The following is a 27,007-nucleotide window of genomic DNA, read 5'->3' as shown; positions in this document are numbered from 1 at the left end:
CAAACAGGACCTCTTCAAATGATTTGCCAGGTAAGCACTGATACAAATTTAGTTTTTACATGGTGCATTATTTTTACTGTTTCCTTGCCTCTACGTCATTACCATGCCCACAATGTATCTTCAAGTCATCCATGTAAACTGGAAAGTTAAAAACCAGTCACTCTCAACTGACTAGGTGCCACAAAACTTACAACTACTTGAATTATAAATGCAAATGTTTTGTTCATCCACCTGGTTACATATAAGTTCATTATTACTTAGAATAACCATTTGCAGGTACCAAATATACCCACATTGTATATATAAGAACATCCTATCAAATCACTGGCTGATGTATGAGTAAAAAAAAAAAACAGAATAAGATTTAAATCAGAATCTTCTAAAAGCATGGCTTTTGGGGTCTAATTGAAGGATAAGAGCAAAGTCAAATATAACCAGTTAAAAGACAGAATGAAACACTCCATTTATTACAGAGACAAAAAAAGATAAAGTACTCAGGAGTGAACCTAATCAAAATGGTATAAAATCTAAACAAGGAAAATTTTAAAACACTCCTAAAGAGCACAGAAGTGGACATAAACTAATAGAAAGCCACCATGTTCTTAGATAGGAGACTCAGCATCACAAAGATATTAATTCTAAGTTAATTTATAAAATTAATGTGCCCGTAATCCCAGCACTTTGGGAGGCCAAGGCAGGTTGGATCACCTGAGGTCCGCAGTTCGAGACCAGCCTGACTAACATGGTGAAACCCTGTCTCTACCAAACATACAAAAATTAGCCAGGCGAGGTGGCATGCGCCTGTAGTCCCAGCTACTCGGGAGGCTGAGGCAGGAGAATCACTTGAACCTGGGAGGTGCGGGTTGCAGTGAGCCAAGATCACAACACTGCACTCCAGTCTGGGCGACAGAGTGAGACTCCATTTCAAAAAAAATAATAATTATAAATTAAATTAAAAATAAATAAATGAATAAAATTAATGTGATTCAAATAAAAATTACTAAAAGGTTTTTTTTTTTTTTTTTTTTTTTTGCTTCTGGAACAAAACAACGTGATTCTGAAGATCATATGAGAAAAGTGAGATTAACTAGGGACACTGTAAAAAAAAAAAAAAGAAAGAGAATAATGGATCATGAACAAGCAGGAATCAAGAGACAGAATACAAAAATCCAGAAAATGGGCCCATATACAAATGAGAATTTAGTATATGAAAAAGGTAGCATATAACCATCAGTGAGTTACAAATAGACTTAAAAGATTTTGGGACAACTAGATAGCTATCTAGAAAAAGATCAGTGGATCTGAATCTCATACAGTTCGCTGAGAAAAACAAAGAATTAAATGCAAAAAAAGAAACCAGAAAGTATAAGATAAAAATAGAAGTATAATTCCTTAAAGCCTTTTTTGGGGGGAGTGGAGACTGGGTCTCGCTCTGTCTATCAGGCTGGAGTGCAGCAATCATAGCTCACTGCAGCCTTGAACTCCAGAGCTCAAGCGATGCCCCCACCTCAGCTTCCAAAGTGCTAATATACAGGTGTGAGCTACCACGCCTGGCCTAGTAAATTCCTTAAAATCTGAACATGGAAAGGCCTTTTCTAAGTATGACTTAAAATGCAGAAGCCATAAAAGATAAGTCTGAGAAAAAAAAAAAAATCCAAAACAAAACACCAAGGTCAAAAGACAAATGACATACCAGAAAAAAAAAAAAAAATCCGTAACTCATATTAAAAACAAGGGTTAAGTACGTTAATATAAAATGGGCAGAGGATATAAATAAAAGGAAAAGTACACATCTCTTTTCAGAGTCCCTAGAGTGTGTGAACCATTGAGAAGATCTGAGAAAACAAATGGAGGCTAAAACTGTAATTTGAGAGCATTCTTGGGGGTAATTATAAACCACAGATTTTACACGATAAAAGAGAACTACAAACAAAATATATGAAGCTGAGGGCTGGGCGCAGTGTCTCACACCTGTAATCCCAGCACTTTGGGAGGCCAGGTGGGTGGATCACCTGAGATCAGGAGTTCGAGACCAGCCTGGCCAACATGGTGAAACCCTGTCTCTACTAAAAATACAAAAATTAGCTGGGCGTGGTGGTGCGCACCTGTAATCCCAGCTACTCAGGAGGCTGAGGCAGGAGTATTGCTTGAACCCGGAAGGCAGAGGTTGCGGTGAGCCAAGATCGTGCCATTGCACTCCAGTCTGGGCAACAGAGTGAGACTCCGTCTCAAAAAAAAAAAGAAAGAAAAGAGCATGATGGAACTTTCCAGGATTATGAAAATGTTCTACATCTTGTTTCGGGTGGTGGTTACAGAGATACACTCAAACACCAAAAATCATCACATGAAACACAGAAGGCATTTTATTGTATATAAATTAATACCTCAAAAAAAAAATTCCCTTTCAAATGACTGACATGTATACTTATAAAATACTTTCCCTAATATAAAATTCTGCAGGCTAAAGCTGCAAAATATGTATGTGTGTGTGTAAGTTAATGACACATGTTAAATCATGCTCATACACAAAGATACAATTCATAACAGGACCTCATTTATTACTACCCACATTATTCAACTGAAACTCATGCCCAAACATAGATATTAAGGTACACTCCTTTTCTGCCAAATACTCACACAAAACAAAACAAAACAAAAATAGCACTTTCCCCACACACAGCAAAAACGAATCCTCAGTGGTAGCTGTAGCATATGGATTATATTCAGAATAATCCATAATATTTCATTTAAAATATTTCAAATTATAAAATTACACTTACTATTGCACATTTTAAATAATCTAGTATAAAAATCATCACATTCTTTCATATGCTGATTAATTAAAGACAAAATTCTTAATCCTGAATTCTACTTCCTTTGAAATGGCTTCAGAGAAAATAAATAGGCAAGCTTGGAGAAAAAACACAAAAAACCGAAACCAAGGAAATCCAGAAAGTGCAAGCATCCCCAGAAGAAGCACAAGTATAGATTCAGATTCTCATTCCCACAATGTTTAGTAACACCAATACAATATCCCATGGAGAAAAACTGGAGAGCCATTTACAATAGAAATAAATTGGCTGACACGCAAAAGTGTGAGTAGAATGTAACTTCAAACAAGCAGTTAAAAAAAACCAATCAGCAAAACCCAAGACAGAGAAAAAGCTTTGCTGGAAGAGGAAAATGCCTAAGCTTAATCAAGTGATACATACCCGTCTGTCGATCTTATCACCCTGCAAATTATACATTACAAATTATTCATTCATATTACTACTTTAGAAAAGTCTAAATCTGGAAAAATCCCTCAAATACGTTTTCATAGTCTCTCTACAAACTCAAGCCAATAATTTGGGACAGGATGGTTCTAATGAGACTTCTTTTATACAATAAAAAGTTAGAGGATACATTTAGAGGATATATATTTTAGAAAATAAAGGATAATTTTATAGCACTGTGATTACTTAAGAGTGGGGAAGACACTACCATCTTTAGCCCTTCTCATCATGCATTCATTGTAATTTCAATGTTAAAGTGAAGTCTGTGGTGATGGTGATGCGAGAGATAATTACTGTTTGGCTTTAAAATAAAACTGTTGTTAACAGATAGCAACATGAGAATGCAAAGTAGTAAGTAAAGACATAAAAATTTGGGGTAGTTTTTTTAATCTCTAAGAGGTAAGTGATAAAGACAAAATAAGCTTTCAATTAAACCAATTTTAAACTTCAACTTCCTTTTCACTATAGTTAGTTTTTAAGCTTTCATTTATAATTTCTATAGATGGAGCTAATGTTTCTTTAAAAGCTCAAAATAAAGAAAAATGCAACGAGTGTGGCAGGATTAAAAACTAAAGAAGGACACAACCACATTATTATGGGGAGTGGGTAGGATAACTACTGCTAGAGCAGTGTACAGAACAATTTTAGATTTAGTCACATTTTTACTTTCCCTGAGTGACTCTAAATGTCAACGACTTTAGAGTTTTGCTAAAGGATGAACTTGAACTGTTCAATAGCAAGGCTGGTACATGTGGGGAAATCACGTAACAGAAAGTGACATTCCTAAATGCCTAGCACCTACACCTCAATAAAGCTTTGTTGTTCTCATTAAGAGTCTAAGACATGCAAAAATTTTTTGTTATGTTTTCCTACATCTTTACTAGGTGAATTAATATGCACTGGGGACTTAAGGATTTAAGAACTCACGAACCTCAAGGGGATATACTGTATAACTATATATACAACGGACCACTGATCTATTGTTTCTAGATGATCAATTGCTTTGGGAAGAGAAAGAGGGAAATACACAGCTATGAACTACTTTACTCCCTCCCATAAACTAACCTGAATTCAGTTACTGAGAAGAAAGAGAAAAATGACATGCAAGAACACTGTGGATAATTTAAAAACCAGACAAAACCCTCAAAATACCTTTCTACCCAGAACATGTATTTTCATCATGATGCAGACCTTATAACTATTTAGCAAAACTATTTCTCTAAGAGTATTTATTGCTTTTTCTCCACAAAACTGTTTCTGATTATGATGAACTAATAAGCAGAATAAGTCTTCTCTGTCCTTTTTCATCTGCATCTTCTAAAGACATCCTTAAATCCTGTATCACTGACATCAAAACGTATAGAACTTTTTCCCTTATGCAAAACTTTACCTGTGAAAGAATATTGGTGCACTGTTGAAGTAAAGAAACTGGAGGGTTGCCAATACTTGTAGCAAGTTGAACCCTGAGCAACTGTTCTTTCTGGGTGGCATTTTCTTGCAACGCATGGGCAAGGGCCACAGCAGCACACCAGTTTGAAAGTGAATCAGTAGAAAACAAACCTCCACATAATAACTGGCCAGCTGAAACTGAATTACCTGTTGCTACAAAGATGGCAGGCAGACAATAAAAATACATTAGATTTTGACGTAAACCAAATTTTAAATAAATTGTTTTCTGTACACATAAAATAGTGTGAAATACCATTAAATATAATCATTAAACATGTATTAATTAGTAGTATTAAATATACTTTCAAAATGATAAAAGTCTGCTTTTCAAAGCAAAATGAACAATGAGAGAAAGTTATCTTGGAAGAAAAGTAACAGAACAAAGAAATACAGGTGGCGGCTGGGCATGGTGGCTCACGCCTGTAATTCTAGCACTTTGGGAGGCTGAGGTGGGAAGATCCCTTGAGGCCAGGAGTTGGTGGTGCATGCCTGTAGTCCCAGCTACTTGGGAGGCTAAGGCCTGAGGATCACTTGAGCCCAGGAGTTTGAGGCTGCAGTGAGCTATGGACTGTGCCACTGCACTCCAACCTGGACAAGAGTGATACCTTATCTTCAAAAAAAAAAAAAAAAAAAAGGAGAGAGAGAAAAGAAACACAGGTTGAGTATCCCTTATCCAAAATGCTTGGGACCAGAAGTATTTCAGAAAGAAGATGTGGTATATACACACAATGGAGTACTATTCAGCCATACAAAACAATGAGATCTAGTCATTTACAACAACACAGATGAATCTGGAGATCATTATGTTAAGTGAAATAAGCCAGGTATATAAAGACAAACATTTGTTCTCACTTACTTGTGAGAACAAATAAAAATCAGAACTAAATTATTTACCATCAATGGTAGAAGGTAAAATTTATTTGCCTTTATTTGTGGGATCTAAAAATTTGTGGGAATTCATGTACACAAGAGATTACAAAGGTGGTTATCAGAGGCAGGGCAGGGTAGTGGGAAGTTAGAGGGAAGATGGGGATAATGAGTACAAAAATATCGTTAGAAAGAATGAATAAGATATACCATTTGATTGCACAACAGGGTGACTATAATAAAAAATAAGTGTATATTTTATTTTTTGTTTTTTTTTTTTTTGGAGACAGGGTCTCACTCTGTTTGCCCAGACTGGAGTGCGGTGATGCAATTTCAGTTCACTGCAGCCTCGACCTCCCAGGCTCAGGTGATTCTCCCACCTCAGCCTCCCATGTAGCTAGGACTACCGGTGTGTACCACCATGCCTGGCTATTTTTTTTTTTTTGAGATGGAGTCTCACTCTTGTTGCCCAGGCTGGAGTGCAATGGCATGATCTCAGTTCACTGCAACCTCCGCCTCCCAAGTTCAGGCGATTCTCCTGCCTCAGTCTCCCCAGTAGCTGGGATTACAGGCATGCGCCACCACGCCCAGCTGATTTTTATATTTTTAATAGAGACGGGTTTTCACCATGTTCGCCAGGCTGGTCTTGAACTCCTGACTTCAGGTGATCCACCCACCTTGGCCTCCCAAAGTGCTGGGATTACAGGAGTGAGCCACCAACCCCTGCCTAAATTTTTGTATTTTTAGTAGAGATAGGGTTTCACTATGTTGCCCAGGCTGGTCTTGAACTCCTATACTCAAGCAATATGACTGCCTTGGCCTCCCAAAATGCTGGAATTGCAGGTGTAAGCCACCATGCCTGGCTTAAGTATACATTTCAAAATTACTTAATGAGTGCAGTTAGATTATTTGAAACACAAAGGCTAAATATTTGAAGGAATGTTAAAAAAAAAAAAAGAAGCATTTCAGATTTCAGATTTGGGATGCTCAACTTGTATTATAATATTTTCAGCATCAAACTGATGATGGTAACATTCCAAAAAATTACCTTAATTAAAAACAACATTCCTAAAACAAACTTAAGGAAATGCCACATTTTGATCATTCTACTACATCAGGGTCTTATTTTCATTAATGATCAATAATTTTTTTATGGTAATTTTTTACCAAATTTTTTTGGTAAGTGTAATTAAACAGACTTAAATTCTAACAAAAAACCTCAATGTATGTAATTAAAATGAGTTTTATTGATGTTTCCAATTACCTTTATGAAACTGCTCTTAAAGTTTAAAGTTAACAAAGGTAAATATTTAAAAAATTTGTCTTAGGTAAGATGAAATATTTAAAGAACCCATAAAAAGGGTAATGACTCTAACCTATACTAGAACAACAGACTGAAAGTTAAATGTGATTTAATGGTAAAATTCATTTTCTTTTTCTTAATTTTTATTTTTGAGGCAGAGTCTCTCTCTGTTGCCCAGGCTGGAGTGCAGTGGCACAATCTCAGCTCACTGCAACCTCTGCCTCCAGGATTTGAGCGATTCTCCTGCCTCAGCCTCCTGAGTAGCTGGGATTAAAGGCATCTGCCACCACGCCCAGCTAATTTTTGTATTTTTAGTAGAGACGGGGTTTCACCATGTTGGATAGGCTGCTCTCGAACTCCTGGTCTTAGGTGATCTGCCCGCCTTGGCCTCCCAAAGTGTTGGGATTACAGGCGTGAGCCACCGCACCTGGCAAAATTCATCTTTAGAATGACAATTATAATTAACAGTAGATTCTGTTTACTGGCATCTATACATGCTAAGTTTTGGTGTGAGTACTTTATGTAATGTAATGCATGTAACTGCCTTAATCCTCACAATGGTCCTAATGGGGTATTAACCCCACATAGAGATGGTATTATTAGCCCCCATAACTCAGTAAGGCTCAAGTTAAAAAGTTATACAGCAAAAGTTATACAGCAAAAGTGAAAATTCTACAATGCAAACTCTGGTCTGACTCCAAAGCCTGTTGTCTAAATTTACCTGCCGGCCTTAGAATTCAGGTGTTTTTGTTTTTTTTTTTTTTCTCTCCTAAGCATACAAAGTATTTTAGGCTAAAGCATAAAGAATCAATTAAAAGCTTGAAAGACAACGATTTACTTTTTCAAATAAAAATTAGAACTAAATTATTTACCATCAATGGTAGAAGGTAAAAGTGTTGACACGATTTCTCCTTGTCCTTTTTGGTTTTTATATAAGAAACACTGGAAACAATAGAGAACAGCACAGCGCAAAACAAATGGCTGCCTTTCATTAACCATGGACATGAGAAGTACTACAATTGCCGGTCTGTTGCATTTAAAAAGAAAAGAACAAAATGAAACACTGCAACCCAAGTATACAAGTCAATACCAGTCATTTTTGTTGACTGAAGAAACATAACCAGAACACCAGCAAGTTAAGTATTTCCATCTCTATTTCACAGAAAACTGTAGCTGACAGAAGTGAAGTGACTGCTTGCTTAAGGCATACAGCTAGGATGTGGACGACATGATATCTGAATCTAAGTATCTAAATTCCAAAGACTACCAACTCTTTTAAAATACCAATATCATTTATCTTGTCAGATAATTTCTAGTTTCAAAACATACAACTAAACTTCTTTAAGGAGAGTAAGATGTGTATATGAGATACATGAACAACCCAAAGTTTTTACTTCCTCAGAGTAATCTCAGTATTTCCCTTTTTCTACCTTGGTGGGTTTGAAGGTGCATTTACAGATGCAAAGTAGTCTTGGTTTATTTGGCAGCCTCGAATAACTTCTGATACAGTATTTATGGTCTGTTAAGTGGAAGAAAGAAAAAGAACATTTAGAGAAATTAAGTCAAGAAGGAAAATACGTTTTCAATAGAAAAAAATCTTATATTCCACTTTTTAAGTGCCAAAATTCAGGCACAAAAACATCAATGATAACATTATAATCTTGTAACACTTCCTCAAGGGAAAATTTTAAAGCATTAAGCATGGGTCTCCAATAAAATAACACTTGACAGGCATTTTAAATCTCAAAAACTATAATACTATTCTCTACGAGATAAAATATTTTATAAAAACAGAAAAAGGTTTTAAAATAATAATCAAAGAACAAATTTAAAAGGTTAAAAAATTCAATTTAAGGATGAAATTAAAAAATAAAAAGACTATTTCAAAACATGTTATACAAGATAAATATATACCATTTTTATTTGTTAATTAAAAATTAATTTTTAAAAAGACAAATTACCCAGAAAGTCTACTAATAGAGTTGCAGAAAGAGAAGAGAAAAGAAGCCAGGCGCGGTGGCTCACGCTTGTAATCCTAGCACTTTGGGAGGCCCAGGTGGGTGGATCACTTGAGGTCAGGAGTTTGAGACCAGCCTGACCAACATGGTGAAACCCTGTCTCTACTACAAATACAAAATTAGCTGGGCGAGGTGGTGTGTGCCTGTAATCCCCATTACTTGGGAGGCTAAGGCAGGAGAAATGCTTGAACCTAGGAGGTGGAGGTTACAGTAAGCCGAAATAGTGCCACTGCACTCCAGCCTGGGAAATAGAGCAATAAACAACAACAGCAACACAAAACAGAAAAGAGAACATTATCAGGCAATGCCAAAAACATCCTCAGAACTGAAGGATGTATATTTCCAGCTGAAGGTGCTCAGTGAATGATAAAAATAACTGGGGAGCAAGGGAGCGGGGAAAAGGTCCACAGGACAGCACATCATCAGTAAATTTCAGAAAATCAAAAATAACAGATCTCAAAAGTTTCCAGAGAGAAGAAGATTACAATTAAAAAAAAAAAAAAAGTAGGATTATAATGGCTTCAAACTTCAAACTTCCTAACAGCAACACTGGAATGATGTTCGGAAAGTTGAGTATTAGTGATTTCCAACCCTGAATTCCATATCTAGCCAAACATTAAATTAATTCTGAAAGTAGAGGAATGACATTTTCAGACATGAAAGAGCAAAAAATAAAAAAAATTCTGTTATTTATTCTTTTTTTTTTTAGAAAATTAAGACAAATAATGGCCGGGTGCAGTGGCTCACGCCTGTAATCCCAGCACGTTGGGAGGCTGAGGTGGGTGGATCACTTGAGGTCAAGAGCCTGGCCAACGTGGTGGAACCCCGTCTCTACTAAAAATACAAAAAATTAGCTGGGCGTGGTGGCAGTCGCCTGTAATCCCAGCTACTGGGGAGGCTGAGGCAGGAGAATTGCTCAAACCCAGGAGGCGGAGGTTGCAGTGAGCCAAGATTGTGCCATTGCACTCCAGCCTGGGCAACAAGAGTGAAACTCCATCTCCAAAAAAAAAAAAAAAGAAAACAAAACAAAAGAAAATTAAGAAAAAGTTAATGAACCAAGGGATAGAGGAAAAAGATATGTGATCCAGGCCAGGAGCACTGGCTCATGTCTATAATCCCAACATTTCGGGAGGCCAAGATGGCTGGATCATTTGAGGTCAGGAGTTCAAGACCAGCTTGGCCAACATGGTGAGACCCTGTCTCTACTAAAATTACAAAAATTAGCCGGGCGTGGTGGTGGGTGCCTGTAATCCCAGCTACTCAGGAGGCTGAGGTAGGAGACTTGCTCGAACCCAGAAGGCGGGGGTTGCAGTGAGCTGAGATCATGCCACTGTACTACAGCCTGGGCAACAGACTGAGACTCTGTACAAAAAAAAAAAAAAAAAAAGATACAGGATCCAGATAACCAAGGAAGCCAAGTCAGGAGACAAGTAAAGGAAATCTTAGGAAGATGGCAAAAGAAAGTCCCAGGACAAGAGACATGGGGAAGAATTAGAGCACAGACTGGAGTAGGAGAATGGAGGGTCTGCGGGTGGCCTGCGGTGGGAAACAAAGTGTTAAGTACATGATTATTAAGCATATATACCTATGCATATATAGAGTAACAGTAAAATGAAGAACACAATTATGACTCATGGATGAGAAAAATGTATATTTAAAAAAGGATATAGGGCTCTATTTGGCTTAGCAGGAATGGGATCAATACAGCTGTAAAAATATAAACCCCAACAACTGATTTAAATATAAATTCCATAAAATAATTATGAGGTGACATGAGGAAGTGGGACTTACAGTAAGGACAACTGAGGCTGAAGGCAGTTATTTTTGTTATAAAATTTTTATTATTATTTGTACTTTTGATATTGCACGTGTTAATCTGAGAAAAATTTAAAAAATATAAACGAACTTTTTTTCTTCAAACTAACTTCTTTTTCTTATAGGTAAGCAACAGAGAATGCCACACATTAGCGGAAAAGAATTTACTATTCAATGAATCTACCGGCTGAGTTAGACTAAGTCACTTTGTTCTCAAAATAAAAACGAAATCATACTGTGCACTCCTGTTGAATATAATAAAATCAATGAGAAATCTTTGTAGATGGATCTGCAAAGCTTTAACATTATTATTTATGTACTATAAAACTCGAGGGACGAGTATATCTTTTGGAATCAATACTTTTATCATTATGTGAATTATATTTTAGTAAGATCATTAAAAATTTTAACCTAAAAAATGGTTAACTATTGTAGTTTTTCCTTCAGCAAATATCTAATTCTTCCTAGGATTCAGGATTTCAACTCCCACAGAGTTGGCTTTGACTTCATTTGCTTTACCTCAGTCAGGATATCAGCAGGAACCCCAGTAGCCATTAGGATAGTACAAAGCTGCTGCAATAACCCACACTGGAACATAGCCTTCTGGCAGCTACTGGTAGCACCAGGAGGGTTGGTGGGAGATACCAATACACGAACAAGCTGTGAAAGAAAGAGAAAACAAAATTTGTCTTATAAAGATTTGAAAAGGCTTGCGGCAAATCTGATCTATGTGAACAAGAAAGTCTGCATGAAGTACTCCCTTAGCTGCTTAGCTACATTTAGGTGCTCTTTCTTTCATGCTCCCATGGCAATAGTTCTGTGATAGTAATATTACATTACGCCTCTTAAACTTAAGGTTGTCTTCTTCAGGTGACTGTGAACTCCCAGAGAGAAACTGCCTTGGTCATTTTTGTTTCCCAAAGAAGCACAGTACTTGTAACAGTACATATTTAATAAGTAAATGAATGAATAAGTTACAGAGTAGCAGATTTCTTTTCAAAGTTAATAATGAACTATCTAGTAAGAGAGCAGGTCTGAAAACAGAATGACCTGACGTGTGATAAATTTCCCCTAAACTGGAAATATTTAAAGAGAGGCTAAAACCAAAACTGGAGAGATGGTAAAAGATTCATGTATTAGGCATGGGGTGGGCTGCATTGATTGCTAATGCCAATTAAATCCCTATGATTCTATGATTACTTGGACTGTAAACATAAAATTTCAGAAACATGAAAAAAGTCATCTGAAATAACTATTTAACACAGTTATGTCTCCAAATTCATTTTACATGTGTGTCACATTTTAAAACTACAGTTATGTGTATATATATGTGCAAAATCTTGTAAATCAAGATCAAATGGGGGTATTTATGATAATACCTTGTTAACAACAAAGTGCTGTGTAAACATTAACCATTATTTTATAGGAGATACACAGAAGTAATCAATGATTTAAGCGAGTAAACCAAAACACTTGTATTACTACAGCTGACACACATTGTGATCTATGGATTGACTCCACTAAGAAAGGGGATTTTTTGTGAGGGAGGAGTTAAATACTAAAACAAAAAAAAGTTTGAAAAGTGGTATTTTTTATTGTTGGTGAATAAAAAGGTAACCAGAAATCACTAGAATGAGAGAAAAACTTCAACCAGTAGTTAACTCAGTGATTAATGACAAAATAGATTTAGATGTTTCCATGTCTGGCTTAACAGACATCTCAAAGAGGGTACATTAATAAATTGATGTCACTGAAGAGAAGGTCAGGATTACATTGGTTCCTGTCCTTGGACTTTTCTAGTGAGATTTCTGGTGTTTTTTCCTCCCTTAATTTATTTCCCTCCTATCCTTACTACTTCTTTTCCTTCTTTTTTTGAGTATTTAAAACAAATACTAGGCAATATGTCAATTCTACCACAAATAATTCTGTATGCATCTCCACTTGATATTTTTTGAAATATAATCATACCATTATTACATCGGACAAAATCAACAGTAATTTTCTATTATCATCTAATAGCAGTTGAGTGTCTTTACTGATGATGTAAATAAAGAAAAAGGGAATATTTATGAGGATAAAAGAGATCTAATAGCAACACGTAAATATATGAAATATTCACAAGGAATGAACGTGTGTCGTTCCAGAAAGCAAAAGTAAATTTACAGAAGTCATATCAAGACAGTTTATGACTTAATATATAAAGTTTCTAATAATTAAAACTACCCTAGAATGAAAATGATTATCTCATAAGGTTATGAACTTTCTGGGAGCCATTGGCAGTATCTTCCCAATAAAATGCCATAGAAGAGACTCCCGCAGGGATAAAAAGTAGACTAGTCATAAAGCTATAATTTTATTAAAAAAATAAAATATTTTATAACTAAAAAACTTTTCAAAAGATGTTTTCCCTAAATTTAGTCTGCAAAATTTGAATTAAAACTCTGCAAGCAGATCAATTTCTGTTTTTAGTGGCTCAGAATGCAATCATGGTAACTGTGATGATGAATAGTTCCAATACAGAATGTGTATGTCCAAACAGGAAAACAACGATGCATTTTTATTTAGTGTATAATAGAGAACTTAAAATACAAGCAACTCTAAATAAAGTTATACACAAAGTATTCCAACAGGTTCTAACAGAATAGCAGAAGATAACTCCTGGCCTGTAAAGTCATGAGTGAATCTACTATTCAGTATTGCAGGTGGAGAACATATTAAAATGAATTAAATTCAGTTCCTTTGCTTTGGAGTTTATGGTCTTCACAACAAGTGTAAGAGAAAAAAGCTTTCTACAGAAAGCCAGTTTATTCACTTTTTAAAAGTAAAGAATTCTTAAAGAATCAACTTGTTATATAACGAGAATACTGTATTTTTCTGTTTACATGCTGTACTCTAATAATTTTTTGGTAATTTTTTTTTTTTTTCCCTGAGATAGAGTCTCACTCTGCTGCCCAGGCTGGAGTGCATGGCGTGATTATGGTTCAATGCAGCCTCAACCTCCGAGCTTAAGTGATCCTCCCCCTCAGCCTCCTGAGCAGTTGGGACAATAGGTGGACACCACCACACAGGGCTGATAAAGACCATGTTGCCCAGGTTGGTCTCAAACTCCTAAGCTCAAGTGATCCCCACCTGCCTTGGGCTCCCCAAGTGCTGGGATCACAGGTGTGAGTCACCACACCTGACCTACTTTACTTTTTAAACAGTGACACTTCCTTCAGAATAATTCTTTACATAGTACCCTAAACCATAAAACATGTGTAGCTTCCTCAAACAATTTAAATTTTCACTGTCTGATACAAAATACATGCTTTTGTATATCATGATTCTCTCACCCTCTCTAATCACATTCTGGAAATTACTTTTCTAGAGGAATTTCCTTATTTAAGAAAGCATTGTAGGCCGGGCATGTGGCCCACACCTATAACAGCAGCACTTTGGGAAGCTGAGGCAGGAGAATTGCTTGAGCTCAGGAATTCCTGACCAGCCTGGCAATATAGCGAGACCTTATGTCTACTAAAAATAAAAAATCCAGTCAGGTGTGGTGGCTTGTGCCTGTAGTCCCAGCTACTCAGGAAGCTGAGGTGGGGGGATTTCTTGAGCCAGAGAGGTTGAGGCTGCAACGAGCTGTGAAGACACCACTGCACTCAGCCTAGGCAACTAAGTAAGAACCTGTCTCTTAAACAAAACAAAATAAAGCAGTGTTGAACAAAGGTATCAAGGTTACCACTTGGTGACACTGTTTCTAAAACATTAAAAAACTACTAACTTCTTAAATGTATAATACCAACATTTGAAAACAGAAATGATGAGTTGGGAGTACAAATAGACTCTGTGACTAAGTTCTCCTGGAAAATACTTTTTTAACAGTTTTTAGGCATATTCTAACTAGGGTAACTGCATAATTTATAATCCAAACCAGGACACTTTTGAAGTGAAAGAGGAAGCTATTAGTAATTACAAAACGAATACCGTACTGGCAAACTGGGACACAGATTACCCTAATTATCAATCCTATGCAGGCAACTCCCACGGCATGGGACAACATTCTGCCTCTAATTACTAGCGGAGCTAACCATCTAGTTAGGTCCACAACTTCCGAGAGACACAGGTATAATTCAGAGACATTCAAAGGCCCACAAGAATTATGAGTTCGTAAGTGAGGAGACTAGTATAAACTTAAGAGTTTGGAGAAGGAGGATTCAATAAAGAAGTAAGTAAACTACTTCAAAGAACTTAAAAATTTTCTCTGATGAGAAAATAATTTGGGATCCTACTGTCCTCACTTTTATTATTACCACTAAGCTTTCACCATAAAGCATCAATAAATCACAGGTGGTCTGTCAATGTAACATGTATTCGACTTAAAACTCAGACTAATCATCTTTGGGGGCAGGACATGATCATTTACTTCCTAGCATCTAGTGCCTGGCTCTCAGTAAATGCTTACTGAATGAATTTATTTGAACTTAATAGTTTGAATATTAAAATTTACCCTATTAGAGCCCTAAGTGAAGAAAGTAGGTTTTTAAAAATTCAAATCAACAATCTAACCTATTATTCCTTAATGTAAAACCCATCAGGAAACTGTAGGTCTGAACTTGCTTTAAAATCATACAGCAAAGAGAGGAATAAATGATGAAACAAAATTGCCAGATGTTAATAACTGTCAAAGCTAAATAATGGGTAGGTAGGATCTCTAGCTAGAGGATAACTGCAAATTTCCATATTACGGTTTTTTTAAGCCAACCTGAAACCCATCAAATATTCTGGATTTGTAAAATACAAGCAATTTTCTTCTCTTTGAAAAGATCACTGTCAAAATTCTTACCACATTTATGTCTAAGGATAGTATACCTGTAGCATTAGATGTAGATTGGTCACTTTCTGTGCAGACCAGCCAGAATTTTCATCTCCAACTTCAAACCAAGGTTTCATACGTTGAATATATGAGCCTTCTTTAAAAAAATTTTGATTGGAGTTGTTGTTTTTTAACAAGTTTTGGAGCAAAATCAAACAATCTTCAACTACTATACCTGGGGAAATAATGTAAAACACAAGTGTTAAGGCTCATAAAACCTGACGCAAAACTCCCAAACATTTTCAAAAAGATAAATCTCCATGCTCAGCATCTCTTCAATATGGCCAGGCAGATAGATAGTCTGTTCTGACACCTGATGGCCACAGGCCATAACCTGCATGCTCTTTCTCAGGTACCCCAAAGATCTCTTGACTTCTACGTCAAGTACCCAATCGCCTTAGTAACTCATCGTTTATCTTCAAATCCCAGCTTAAACATCATTTCTTCAGGAACAATTACCAAGACTACAGGACTAGGTAGTGTCACCAGCTACATGCTCTTGCAGTAGCCTTCTCCTTTTATTATTAGATAGTGTTTGTCTTCTCCGCTAGATTATAATTCACAAACGCTTGTGAACAGCCTACTTACCTCTGTATCTTTAGCAGAGACAGAGACATGATATCATGTATATACACAGTACTTAACTATTAAACATTTGTTGAATGAATCAACCATATCTTATTTGATCTCTAAGAAGCTCTTAACATTGTTTGTCTCTTCCTTGAAACTTCCCTTGATTTCTAAAACGTCACTCTCTCTTGATTTTCCTTACAGCTCTGCAGGTGCTCGATCTTTCATTGTTTCTGTCCTCCATGGTTTTATCCTTTTTCTTCTTTGTTTACAGCATATACTCTCCAGGGCAGTTTCATTCACACTACAGCTTTCACTATTATCACAGTGAAAACTCTCCAATTGATCTCTACTTTACCAAGTACTAATAGATTAACCAATAGCCTCCGTTTCTTCTGATAAACATATTGACTGATGCTGGATGCTGTACGTAACGATGAGTAAGCTCATCTGGTACATCAACACTTTAACTCCTAATAGTTGAGCTGTAGGTTGACAAAAATCAATTATTTTTTTAAAAAAATACATCATTTTTTAGAGCAGTTTTAGGCTTATAGAAAAAGTAAGTACAAATAGAGTTTCTCTACACAGACATCTACTTATTGGTTCCAGACTTCTGCAATAAAGCAAGTATCACAATAAAGTGAGTCCCACAAATTTTTTGGTTTCTTAATGTATACAAAAGTTATGTTTACACCATAATGTAATTTATTAAGTGTGCAATAGCATTATGTCCAAAGAATGTACATACCTTAATTTAAAAATATTTCATTGCTAAAAAATGCTAATGACCGCCTGAGTCTTCAGTGAGTCATTTTACTCCCAGTAGAAATTCTTTCAAAATTGGAGTCAATTCTCTCAAACCCTAACACTGCTTTATCAACTAAGTTGATGTAATATTCTAAATCCTTTGTTGTCATTTCACCAATGTTCACAGCATCTTCACCACTTTCTTTGCTCATCCATAAGTAATAACCCCTCATCTGTTAAAGTTTGATCATGAGATTGCAAAAATTCAATCACATTTTCAGGCTCCACTTCTAATTCTCTTGTTATTTATACCACATCTTCAGTTGGTTCCTCCACTAAAGTCTTGAACCCCTCCAAATCATCCATGAGGGTTGTTGGAATCAACTTCCAAACTCCTATAAATCTTGGTATTTTGACTTCCCATGAATTACAAATGTTCTTAATGGTATCTAGAATGGTAAATCCTTTCCAGAAGGTTTTCAATTTACTTTGCCCAGATGCGTCACAGAAATCACTATCTATGGTAGCTATAGCCTTATGAAATGTGTTTCTTAAATATTAAGACTTGAAAGTCAAAATTGCTAGGTGCGGTGGCTCACGCCTGTAATCCCAGCACTTTGGGAGGCTGAGGTGGATGGATCACTTGAGGTCAGGAGTTCAAGGCCAGCCTGGCCAACATGGTGAAACCCTGTCTCTACTAAATTACAAAAATTAGCTGGGCGTGGTGGTGCATGCCTGTAATCCCAGCTACTCACGAGGCTGAGGTACAAGAATTGCTTGAACCTGGGAGGCAGAGGCTGCAATGAGCCGAGATTGTACCACTGCACTTCAGCCTGGGTGACAGAGTGAGACTTGATCCATGGGCTGCAAAATGCATGTTGTGTTAACAGCATGAAAACAATATTATTGGCCGGGCACAGTGGCTCATGTCTGTAATTCAGCACTTTGGGAGGCCATGCGGGCGAATCACGAGGTCAGGAGTTCGAGATCAGCCTGGCCAACATAGTGAAACCCCATCTCTACTAAAAAAAAAATACAAAAAATTAGCCGGGCACAGTAGTGGGTGCCTGTAATGTTAGCTACTCAGGAGGCTGAGAAGGGAGAATCACTTGAACCTAGGAGGCAGAGGTGGCAGTGAGCCGAGATCACACCACTGCACACCAGCCCAAGTGACAGTGCTAGACTCCACCTCAAAAAAAAAACAGTATTACTCTCTTTGTACATCTCCATCAGAGCTCTTGCGTAATCAGGTGCATTGTCAATGAGAAGTAATATTTTGAAAATTGTTTTTTCTAAAGCGCTGGGCTTAGAAAACCATGCTCTTACACAGAAGTGTAAGAGATGTGTGTTCAGTAAATCATGCTCTTACATAGATGTGCTGTCTTCCAGGCTTTGTTGTCCATTTATAGAGCGCAGACAGAGTAGATTTAGTATATTTCTTAAGGGTCCTAGGATTTTCAGAATGGTGAGCACTGGCTTCAACTTAAAGTCAACAGTGCATTAGCCCTTAACAAGAGAGTCAGCTTGTCCTTTGAAGCTCTGAAACCAGGAGGTGACTTCTCTCTAGATACAAAAGTTCTAGATGGCATCTTCTTCCAATAGAAGGCTGTTTTGTCTACGCTGAACATTTAGCATAATTCATCAATTATCTTAACTAAATCTTCTGGATAAACTTGCTGCAGTTTCTACATCAGCACTTGGTGCTTCACCTTGTACTTCTGTTAGGGAGACAGCTTCTTTCCTTAAATCTCACGCAGCAACATCTGCTAGTTTCATGCACAATATCCATTCTTCCAACTTTCCTTGTGCAGCTTGTTCACCTCTCTCAGACTTCACAGAATTGAAGAGTCAGGGCATCACTCTGGATTACGCTTGGCTTAATGAAGTGTTGTCGCTGGTTTCATTTTCAATCCGGACTACTAAAACTTTCTCTACATCAGCAATAAGGCTGTTTTGCTTTCTAATTATTCATGTGTTCACTGGAGTAGAACTTTTAATTTTCTTAAGAACGTTTCCTTTGCATTCACAACTTGGCTATTGGGCCTAGCTTTTGGCCTCAGCTTTTAACATGCCTTCCTCTGTATCTTCAGCAGAGAAAGCTTAAATTTCTAGCTTTTGATTAAAAGTGAGAGATATACAACTCTTCTTTCACTTGAACACTTAGAGGCCACTGTAGGGTTATTAATTTGCCTGATTTCAATATTGTTATGTCTCAGGGAATAGGGAGGCCTGAGGGAGGGAGGGAGGGGAAGAGGAGAAGAGAGAGTGGGAGAGAGAGGATGGGCCAGTCTGTGGAGCTGTCAGAATGCATATAACATTTTTGCTTAAGTTTGCCCTCTTAAATGGGCACTGTTTGTGGTACCCCAAAACAACTACAATAGTAACATCAAAAATCGCTGATCACATCACCATAACAGATATAATAATGAAATGTTTGAAATATTAATTGTGACAGAGACATGAAGTGAGGGCGTGCTGTTGGATAAATGGAGTCAACAGACTTATTCAATGCAGGGTTGACACAAGCCTTCAGTTGGTAAAAAAACATATTCCCTGGCAAATGCAATGAAATAATGTATGCCTGTACTTTCCAGTTCCCCCATCATTAATATATTGCATTAATGTGGTACATTTCTTACAATACAATTCATAAATGAATATTAATACGCTATTATTAAAGTCCACAGTTTACATTAAGGTTCACTCTGTGCTATAAAGTTCTATGGATTTTAACAGAAGTATCATCTCTTGTCTCCACCATTACAGTATCATACAGAATAGTTTTGTGGCCCTAAAAAATACCCTGAGCTTCACCTATTCATCTCTTCCTTCCTCTATCCCCAAATCCCTGGCAACCGCTGATCTAAATATTTATGGTCCACATAGTCTTGCCTTTTCCAGAATGTCATATACAGCCGACCCTTGAACAACAGTTGGGTTTGAACTGCATGGGTCCACTTATATGTTTTCTTCCTCTCTGCCATCCCTGAAACAGCAAGACCAATCCTTCCTTTTGCTCCTCAGCCTACTCAACATGAAGATGACAAGGATGAAGACCTTTATGATAATCCACTTTACTTAATGAACAGTAAATATATTTTCTCTTCCCTCTGATTTTAATGTTTTCTTTTTTCTACCTTATTTTACTGTAAGAATCGAGTATATAATACATACAACATACAAAATGTATTAATCCACTGCTTATGTTATTGGTAAGGCTTCTGGTAAACATAGTCTATTAGCGGTTAAGTTTTGGGGGAGCCAAAAGTTAAAAAGTAGATTTTCAACTGTCTGGGGCACTGGTGTCCCTAAACCTTAAGTTATTCAAGGGTTAACTATAGTTGGAATAATATATTATGTAGCTTTTTCAGACTGGTTTATTTCACTTAGCAATATGCCTTTATGGTTCCTTTATGTCCTTTCATGGTTTGATAACTTTTTTCATTGCTAAATAACATCCCATTGTATAGAGGTAGTACAGTTTATCTATCCATTCAACTACTAAAGGACATCTTGGTTGCTTCCAAGTCTTGGCAATTATGAACAAAGGTGTTTTAATATTCATGTGCAGGTGTTTGTGTGAATATGTCTTCAACTAATTTGGGTAAATACCAAAGAGCGTGACTGTTGAGTCATAAAACTATGTTTAGCTTTGTGAGAAACCACCAAACGGTTTTCTAAAGTAGTTGTACCATTTTGCATTCCCATCAGCAACAAATGTGTTTTTGTTGTTCCACATCTTCGCCATCATTTGGTGTTGTCAATGTTTTCTTTAGTTTTCCTCAATCTAAAAGGCATGTAGTGATATCTCATTGCTTTAATTTGCAGTTCCCTAGTGACATATAATGTTGAGCATCTTTTCATATGGTCATTTGCCATCTGTATATCTTTTTGGTGAGATGTCTGTTCAGATCGTTTGCCTATCTTTAAATTGGCTTATTGTTTTCTTATTTTTCAGTTTTAAGAGTTCTAAATATATTTTAGATACAAGTCCCTTTTCAAACGTGTGTTTTGCAAATATTTTCTTCTCGTCTGTGAAGTGTCTTTCATTCTCTTGACAGAATCTTTTGCAGGGCACAAGTTTTCAACTTTAATGAAGTCTCATTTATCAATTTTTTTCTATATACACTTTTGGTATTGTATCTAAGAATCAAATGTTTCATTCACAAACCTCCCATGCTATTTGCACTGGTTATTAATTAAATACTATATAAAACTACCAAAATATATGTGAAAACAGTTATTTTTCTGAAAATTAAATTTAAGTCTTTGGCAAAACTCAATGAAAGGAGGTCACTAAAAATACAGCTGTTAAATATGGGTAATACAATTCTAAAAGATAGAAAAGTAATTTTAAAAACCCAGAAATATCCTGCAATCTATTTTAAAGAAACCAAAATGCAAATCCTACATGATATATTATAGGTGTGATGCATGCAAGGAAGATGATGAAAAACTTTAATCAGCATACCCATATTCAAAGTAGTAGTTCTGGCCCTATTCCAAAGATTAGTACATAAATATACACCTTTATTTTATTACATTTAACTTTAAAATGCTTAAGGTGCACATTTTAAATGCTTTTCAAGAATTCCTGATTTAACCAGACCTAATCTCTCCAGATTAGAGGCTTCCTCACCTCCTATTGAGGAACCATGTGGATCCTCATCTTATGAGGAGGAACCACTCTACCTGTCTCTTAGGTGGGACCATAAATATCTATTACATACGGTCTGCCATTAGGACTATCTGAAGGCTCTGAAGGAAAAAGCATGTCAAAAGCCCTCACTACAACTGGCAGGCCTTCTTTCCAGCATGCATCTTAGTGAACCCTAGAGCCTTAATGGCCACTATCACTTACAAAGAGCCACTGAAACTTGTCTTAGCAACTAGGAAAACTTAGCAAATTCTACCTTTCCTTAAAACCCTATTTTCTTCAATTGCCTCCAAAAATGTACACCTCTCTGGTCATCTCTGCTTTCCCAGTTCGTCACTTTACAATAGTTTGCATTTCCCCTCTCCCATTTAATCTCCTTTCAAACGCTTTCATGATGCCATTGCCAACTCTCAGATATTGGTTAATAAAACACGCTATAACCTCAATTATATCTTGAAATGCTCCATTTCTTTAAAGAATCTGCTTTATCTTGTAATGTTCTCAAGTGAAAGCAATTCGTTTTCAATCCCATGTACCTTAGAGTCAGTATGTTGAATCTATGACCCTCCCAGCCCAGTGTACTTTCGAGAAACCATAGTTCCTCTACTCTCATAAAAAACTCCTGTTCCCTTGAGGCTTGGCTATATGGCTGTACCATCTCTTACTACTTCTCATTGCAGATATATAACAAATTCATAGTCACTACCCTTTGTCCATGGAAAACATCACTGGCATCTTGCTCAAAGTCTTCTTTCTCTAAGCTCTGCTGTCATACTTAATTTTAATTTCAACAGCAACCCGTCTAATACCTAGACCACTCAGTTTTTTTGCCTCATCTTTGGCAATATTCCTCTCTTCCTAAAACCTATTTTTGTGGCTCAAGTATTTTCAACACATTTGTTCTATGGCTTCCTTGAGTCTCTTGGCCCATCAACCAGATGCCTTTCTCCCCACTTTTAGAAACCCCCTTCTGTTTTTATTTCCTTCCCCATCTAGCTTAGATTATAGAGATCTTCGTTTCTTCCACTCTACAGAAATGGAATAGGAATATACTATGTTCTCTTGTCTTACTGTCTTTTCATAGCACCTTCCCAGAGAAGGCCCAACCCTGTGAAAACCTATGAGTTTTTTTTTCTATATTTGCACGTAGGCAGCTGAGTGCTGCTAGGGGAGAAAATAAATTACACACTCAAGTAGTTGGTGCTACTGTAAAATCATGGTGAATACCCTTAATGGGGCCCTTATCCCCCTTCTTATTTTTTTGAGGCAGAGTCTCATTCTGTTACCCAGGCTGGAGTACAGCGGTGCAATCTCAGCTTATTGCAATCTCCACCTCCCAGGTTCAAGTGATTCTCGTTTCTGAGTCTCCCAAGTAGCTGGGATTACAGGTGTTTACCACCACGCCCAGCTAATTTTTGTATTTTTAGTAGAGACAAGGTTTTGCCATGGTGGCCTGACTGGTCTCGAACTCCTGGCCTAAAGTGATCCACCCACCTCAGCCTCCCAAAGTGCTGGCATTATAGGTATGAGCCATCAAGCCCAGCTGGGGTTCGTATCACTTTGAAAATCTTCCTAATTATAATAATTAACTAGCTCTCCTAGTCTCCAAAAGACTATTTCTAACCTTTCCCATTAATTCTCAATTGTGTCCTCCCTATTCACTCAGTATATAATTCTGCCTTCAGCTCAACTCCCTATCACCAAATCTGCAAAAGGACATGCATAATAATCTATAGCTTCAGAAATAGAAGAAACCTAGCAATACAGTATTTGAAGAGATATAGGTGAGATTTTCTAAATCAGGAAAGACACCAACCTAGACTGCAAAAGCCTAACAAATATGAAACAGGATAAAGAGAAATCGATAGTCAACATGCCATAGTGAAAGAAAAACAAAGAGTATAAATAAGAGTCCCCATTTCTGCCTCCAACTGTATTCCCTATACCCTAACAAGTCAGTGAGTACAAAAGGAATGTCTTCAAATAATTTCTTCATACTATACCTCCATCACTGTTCCCCTCCTCTGAAATAATGTCCAGTAGTCTCTCGAAAGCATTTTCAAAAGCAACAATTTTCTGGATTGCACCATTGCTTCTTGTTAGTGCCTGCAGTAGTAAGACACCCTATAGAGAAGAAAGAGAATGTTTAGTGGAGTACAACATTTATAAGACATTTTAAAATTACTTCAAAAATCACAGAATTTTAGAACTGGCAGGGATTTTGCAAGCCCAGCTCCTTTACTTTATACATAAGGAAAACAAGAACAGAATAGTTAAGCAATTTGTCTCCCTAAGGTTATAAACCTCAAAGAGACAGACGCTAGACTAGAATCCTCGTCTAACAATTCCTAGTTCAGTTATCTTTCAACTTTATGATACAAACATACTAGAATTCCTTTATATTCATTAACCACTACATAGCTTTCGTTGCAGCTAAAGAGTTGAGCATGAAAGTGTCTGTCTCAGGAATGCCACTGTACATGCTTCACAACAGTAATAATGAAAAACTTGCAATACAAATCAATGAACACCACCACCACATTCTAGTAGAGAAAGTTCAGAAATTCTTGTAAACATCTGGCCTCCAAATCCCCAAAACTTGATTCTAAGTCAAAAGAAAAAAGGAAGATGAAAATTGATGCTTTATGAATGGCATGTCCAACACAAGACAATTCACAGCAGTCTTTGCCTCTGACTTCCACTTTTTCTCAGCTCCTGGTAAGCTGGATATAGTTTACATATTTTACAATATCTTTATCATTCAAGAAAAACTCACTGTTACCCATTTTTGCTTATTTTGGTATTAAGCAATTTATGAGCCCCTAAGTATTAAATAATAGCATGATGGTAAAAAAGACAACACATATTTTACAAAAAAGCACAGATATTATTGTAGAGGAAGAGGAATAGCAAATAGGTAGTAAAAAAGTCCCACAGAGGCAAACTAGCTGTTGGCTACCAGTACTGAGTAGGTAAGTATTCATATAAGACGAAAAATGCCTATGACTTTATTGGGCTTATTCCACTCGTTTTCTTGTCAACTTTCAACATTAATATGAGAGAAAAAGGTGAAAACAGTTATTTTTGGATGTCAAATTCTCCCACTTAATGCTGCCAACTTCAGTTTAACTACTAACAAAGAGAAGAAGAAATACAGTGGAGAAAATATTTAGGCTCTGAGTTAGATAAAGTGGGTTTAAAAACTGGTTGCCCAAACACTGCCTGTTCCCCAAAAACTAATGAAATAAAAAAATAAAAAATTGGTTGCCCTACTGACTAGCTATGCCAACTTTAAGCAAATTACATGAATTTATAGTATACTCATGTAATATCTTTGTCATAGGGTTTTTATAAAGACTAAAGAAGACAAAATAAGTTCTGTAAAACCCACTAGCTTTCAAGGTCTTAGTATATTTTAGTTTCTTTTCTCTTTATCCTCTTGAATAGGTTTATTAAAATAAAAAAATGGTTATAAAACATGTAAAAACAAATAATCTAAACATTACAACAAAAACAGAACTTAATCTGCGATCACAAAATTAATAAAAACCAATATAAATAGACACTTATTTGTCTGTCTCAAATAAAAGTTGAGGGAAAAAGGTTCGGAGCAGAATAAAAAGGTAAAGAGTTAAAGGAAAACAGGAGATTTCAGAATTAATGCAGTTATTATTATTATTTTTTTTTTTTTGAGACAGAGTTACTTTCTTGTTGCCCAGGCTGGAGTGCAATGGCACAGTCTCGGCTCACTGAAGCCTCCGCCTCCCAGGTTCAAGTGATTCTCCTGCCTCAGCCTCCCAAGTCGCTGGTATTACAGGTGCCTGCCACTACACCCAGTTAATTTTTTGTATTTTTAGTAGAGACAGGGTTTCACCAAGTTGACCAGGCTGGTGTCAAACTCCTGACCTCAGGTGATCCACCCGTCTCGGCCTTCCAAAGTGCTGGGATTACAGGCGTGAGCCACCACGCCTGGCCTAATGCAGTTATTTTTTTTAAAGAGCACTTTTATATCTGAAAATGAAAATAAGTGGTAATGAAATTAAAAGATGTGGGGAGACATACTTTATGATTTGCATGATATCCTCTTATTTAAACTGCGGGACATGAAAAGAATAGAACAAAAGCTTTAAAGATACATAGTCATATTTTAGTCAAGGAAAGTCACCCCGAATTTCTAATAGATAGATACCTATTTAAGTAAGACAATTCTTAAAAATGATATTTAAATACTAAAGAATAAAAAATGTCCTTCTCGGCCAGGCGCGGTGGCTCACGCCTGTAATCCCAGCACTTTGGGAGGTCGAGGTGGGTGGATCACAAGGTCAGGAGTTCGAGACCAGCCCGGCCAATATGGTGAAACCCTGTCTCTACTAAAAACACAAAAAAATTAGCTGGGCGTGGTGGCACATGCCTGTAATCCCAGCTACTCGGGAAGCTGAGGCAGGAGAATTGCTTGAATCCGGGAGGCAGAGGTTGCAGTGAGCCGAGATCACGCCACTGCACTCCAGCCTGGGTGACAGAGCGAGACTCCGTCTCAAAAAAAGTCCTTCTCGTAAGTTACATACCGTATTAAGTTCACTACCTATAATACTGAATTGATAAACATATTACAAAATTTTAAGTACAACAAATTTTAAAAACTGTATCCATAGACTAGGAGTGAAGAATGCTTCAGTTTTTCTCTGCTTTGCCATTAACCAGTTATAAGGCTAAGAGCAATCCAAATGATTTTTACTAAAACTTAGGATGAAAAAGTCACAGGGCCAATACCATAAATAAAAAGATGAGTAAGACACGGCTAACAAAGAATACTTAACTTCACTTGGTTTCTGTGGGTCTTGGGCATTTCACTATAAATATGGAGATTTAATTAGCTTGATATGATCTCCTAGCTCCAGAATTTAAATTTTCTAATTGCTATTTTAAGTATTACAGAATTTTTATCAAGTTGTAGGTACCCAACAGAGAAAAATGCTTATGCAACAAAACATACAGCATCAATACAAAATATTCAAACTTCAATGCAAATATAAAATAAATCAGAATGGAAAATAAGTCCAGAGCAAATCACGCTCCATGATTAACAAGGCAAATCCTTAGAAATACACACTCAATCAAATAAGGGCAAGGATTCCAAATGTTATGCTTTGTTGGGTTTACACAGTTCAATGTCTGCAGGTATCTCCGCTACTCTTTAGGAGGAAAAGGAAATTCTGGAGGTAGAGTTTGGTGTCAAATACAACCTTTCAGCAGATAGTATAAGAAATCCTAAACTAATGGAAGAAATAAATTTGAATGGCAAAATGGTTTGTCTAACCCAAAATATTGATAGCCAGGAAAGAATGAAACAATGTGACCTTGTATACAACTTTAAAAAGTCATTACTCCAGCCAGGCTCAGTGGCTCATGTCTGTAATCCCAGCATCTTGGGAGGCCAAGACAGGA

The 27,007-nt window shown here is 36.7% G+C and overlaps 1 protein-coding gene across 2 annotated transcripts in view; it reads right to left on the bottom strand.

Annotated features, from left to right (window-relative positions):
• Positions 1–27,007, bottom strand: part of USO1 (USO1 vesicle transport factor) — a 94,561-nt gene that overhangs the window by 15,496 nt on the left and 52,058 nt on the right. For both annotated transcript variants that reach the window (XM_030818995.1, XM_030818996.1), the window contains 6 exons: positions 23,566–23,686; positions 15,582–15,760; positions 11,247–11,387; positions 8,325–8,413; positions 7,767–7,921; positions 4,666–4,877 (listed from right to left, as the gene is read on the bottom strand). In XM_030818995.1, the coding sequence (XP_030674855.1) occupies positions 4,666–4,877; positions 7,767–7,921; positions 8,325–8,413; positions 11,247–11,387; positions 15,582–15,760; positions 23,566–23,686 (897 nt within the window). The remainder of the gene's footprint in view (positions 1–4,665; positions 4,878–7,766; positions 7,922–8,324; positions 8,414–11,246; positions 11,388–15,581; positions 15,761–23,565; positions 23,687–27,007) is intronic.

The sequence above is a fragment of the Nomascus leucogenys genome, chromosome 9 (assembly GCF_006542625.1).
Source record: "Nomascus leucogenys isolate Asia chromosome 9, Asia_NLE_v1, whole genome shotgun sequence".
Taxonomy (NCBI): Eukaryota; Metazoa; Chordata; class Mammalia; order Primates; family Hylobatidae; genus Nomascus; species Nomascus leucogenys.
This window is presented reverse-complemented; position numbering and strand designations above follow the sequence as displayed.